Source organism: Apis dorsata, unplaced genomic scaffold, assembly GCF_000469605.1.
Source record: "Apis dorsata unplaced genomic scaffold, Apis dorsata 1.3 scaffold_28, whole genome shotgun sequence".
Lineage (NCBI taxonomy): Eukaryota > Metazoa > Arthropoda > Insecta > Hymenoptera > Apidae > Apis > Apis dorsata.
In genome coordinates, this window is record NW_006263330.1 from 360,665 (window position 1) to 363,814 (window position 3,150).

Genomic DNA, 3,150 nt, shown 5'->3' on the forward strand with positions numbered 1-3,150 from the left:
AAATAGAGAAAAAAAGATAAATCTTTTTATTTTTTCGTACACTTTCCACGGTTGACGGGACTTATATATTCGTTGATATATAGGACACACTTTGACACGTATATCTGTAAGAGCGTACAATTCAAGCGCTTTACTCGCGTTTATTAGTTATTAATCCTGTTCGATTCACAGATTATAATTAATTTCCCTGAGAAATCGCGTGCGCGTTATTCGACAAGGGCACAACACTTGAAACCTGATGATTCGCGTCACCTGTAGACTTTCGATTCACGATCGATCGAGACGCGCGACCCTTGACTCGCAAACGGGAAAGGAAAAGAAGAAAAAAAAAAAAAAAAAAAAGAAAAAAAGAAAAAAAGAAAAAAGAAAAAATACGCATAGAAAATTACGAAAGGAACAAGAGATAAACTTTGCTTGACTAGCTTTTTGTTGGGGAAACGTTGGGTTGATCGATGGACGACGACTGACTTAACGTCTACTAGACTATAAATAATGTCTGTGTGATTTCCGCCTAATCTATTCGGGAACTGAACGCGCGTTATATCTCTGATTCTGATCTCTTTTTCTGTCCTTTAGCTAAAACAACTTTCTAATTCTGCATCTTACAGCGCCACGGTACCTCTGAGTGCCTACACTGGAAACGAAGCGTGTCTTTTCTTCCTTTAAATCTGCTTCTACTGCCTTTGTCTGCTCCTATTTAACATTCGACTTCTCGCATCATCGCCACCGAGCCAGCCACTCGCCCTTAACTCGATTCGCTTCATCGATTAAATCCATTTTGCTCCCCCGTTCATCCCCCGTTCATCCCCCCCTCACTTACTCATATCTCTATCTCGATAGACTCGATTATCCATTACCTCCTTGACGAGACTTTCAAGCCACCCTCCGTGATAACAGAAATATATATTTATATATATATATATATAATAAGAACGTGTGACCGCACGTTTCGCCGCTAGTACTAGCCTATAATAATAATTTTTTTTAATAACTTGTAAGTTGTAATTTGTTTTGCTCTTGAAAAATTTCACAGATGCATATTTAATTAATCCCCTTTATCAAGTCCAATATAGAGTTATTCCATCCCCGGAGGGGAAGCGTTGGATTTACCAACCGCTCGATCACGTTCATCGTCGTCCTCCTCGTTTCGTCTTCGAATTCATTCTTCGAATGAATTTCCATCTTCGTTATCCTTCCTTTCTCTCTTTTCTTTTTCTTTTTTTTTTCTCTCCTCATTTTTGAAAAAATACTTTAACCCTCTCGAAACGGAGGAAAGGCGGGTAGAGGAAGACGACGTTAGAACACTCGACAACATCGCGCGGGGCCAATTATTTTCAAGATGCATTCCCACCAACCATTCTTCATATTCATCCAACGCGTCGTCTTCGCTCGGTTGGTAAATCCAACTCCGCATCGAATTCTAGTTCATTAAATAAAAATTCTGTAAAAGAGTTCCCAGTCCTCCAGCAGCCTGACCCGCAAATTAGAATTATAATAATCAGGATAAAATGTCGCCGTACGCGCCCTCTCGCTCCTCCGTTCCGTCATCTGTCACCAGGATGATGGACGAGATATATATATATAGTTTATCCATTGTGCTATCCACGATGAATCCGACTTTCTCGGGCCCGAATCGGAAATGATTTGTCTGAAATCGAGGAAAAGTAAAGAAAAAAGAGATGTCGGCCGACACCTCGTGATCGTGCATAGGAAAACGTAGGAGAGACAGAGAGAACAATAGCGACGTAGACTTATAATATCAAAACGAAATAGAATGGATAGATTAACCCTTTCTTCTTTCCTTTTTTTTTCCTCTGAAGTGTCTCTCTCTCTTTAATGAACGTTCGCGTAATGGACGCGAGGCGGTCCGATTCCTCGTTGATCAGCGATATATCCAAGTTAAAAAGAAGCTTAAAAGGGTCGTTCGGGTCTCTCTGTCGGGGCCCTATTCTGGGGGAACGAGGCACGCGAGAAGAATTGAGAGAAAAAAAAAAAAAAAAAAAAAAGTAAACGAGAGAAAAAAATTGTGTCGTGGAGCGAAGCGAGGGAGCGTTTCGACGGTGCTTCCTGTATATATCTCACGTTTAACACGCCGCTGATTGGTCGGTTGCCTGTTTAGAGCCACGAGGTCGGGATGAAAACCCTCGTAATGCTGGACGAGCAAGGCGGTAAGCCATTTCAATCTAGACATACAAACATTAAACTTAAACGTAAAAAAAAAAAAAAAAAAAACGTTTCTTACAAATAAATAATTTAAAATAAATTAAAATAATTTATATCAATGGTCTCGACTGACACAAAAGCAACGATCGACGACCAATTTATTATATGTATTCTACTTATATATGTCCTCCATACGTTCTCCACCCGCCGATGTATATATAATATTTATATATAATTGTCATATGAATGCATATGTAGTTATATATAGATATTATATATGTGTGTGTGTGTATATATATATATATATATACACACGACACTAATTGCGTGTAATAATATCGTCCAGACACTATGCAAATCCCTTTAAATCGGAAATTTAACTTTCGATCGAAACGAATTGTTATTAGTAACCAGAGGAGAAAAAAAACAAAAAAAAAAAAAGAAACCACCAAAAAGACAACAGATTCGTTCTTTCAACATCTTATCACATATTCCTTCAATATTCAGATCGTTTACGTTCGAAAAATCATCAGTTACTTTTTCCCCCCTTGTTCTTGAGTTTTTCTATTTTTCTTTCTCTCTATCTCTCTCTATCTCTCTCTCTTTCTCTTTTTCTCTCTAATACAATTATTGCATCTTATTTAACCCTAACCTTAACCATATATATGTATATATATATATCTCCTTCTTTTGCATTCTCCTCCTTACAATCTCCCTCACCCTTCTCTCTCAATCATCGCTCTGCTCTCTTCCACTGCTACCTATTATCCTATATTTCTCTTCTTATCTCTTCCTCTGCCTTTATCTTTTCACTTTTTCTCTCTCTCTCTCTCTCTCTCTCTTTCTCTATTTCTCTGTATCTCGTTTATTATCTTTCTCTCTGCGTTCTCCTATCGTTCTCTCCGCCTGCTTCCTCCTATTCTTAACTCCGTTTCCTTCCGTGAACGTAATCTCACGAAGGCGAATGAACAAAAAAAAAAAAAAAAA

General features: G+C 38.3%; 1 protein-coding gene across 14 annotated transcripts in view; it reads left to right on the top strand.

Annotated features, from left to right (window-relative positions):
• LOC102681789 (synaptosomal-associated protein 25) overlaps window positions 1-3,150 on the top strand; it is a 26,657-nt gene that overhangs the window by 17,939 nt on the left and 5,568 nt on the right. For 6 of the 14 annotated variants that reach the window (XM_006608040.2, XM_006608037.2, XM_006608043.2 and 3 more), the window contains one exon: window positions 2,120-2,168. The exons of the other annotated variants lie outside the window; for them this stretch is intronic. In XM_006608040.2, coding sequence (XP_006608103.1) covers window positions 2,120-2,168 — 49 coding nt within the window. The remainder of the gene's footprint in view (window positions 1-2,119; window positions 2,169-3,150) is intronic. 14 annotated transcript variants of the gene reach the window in all.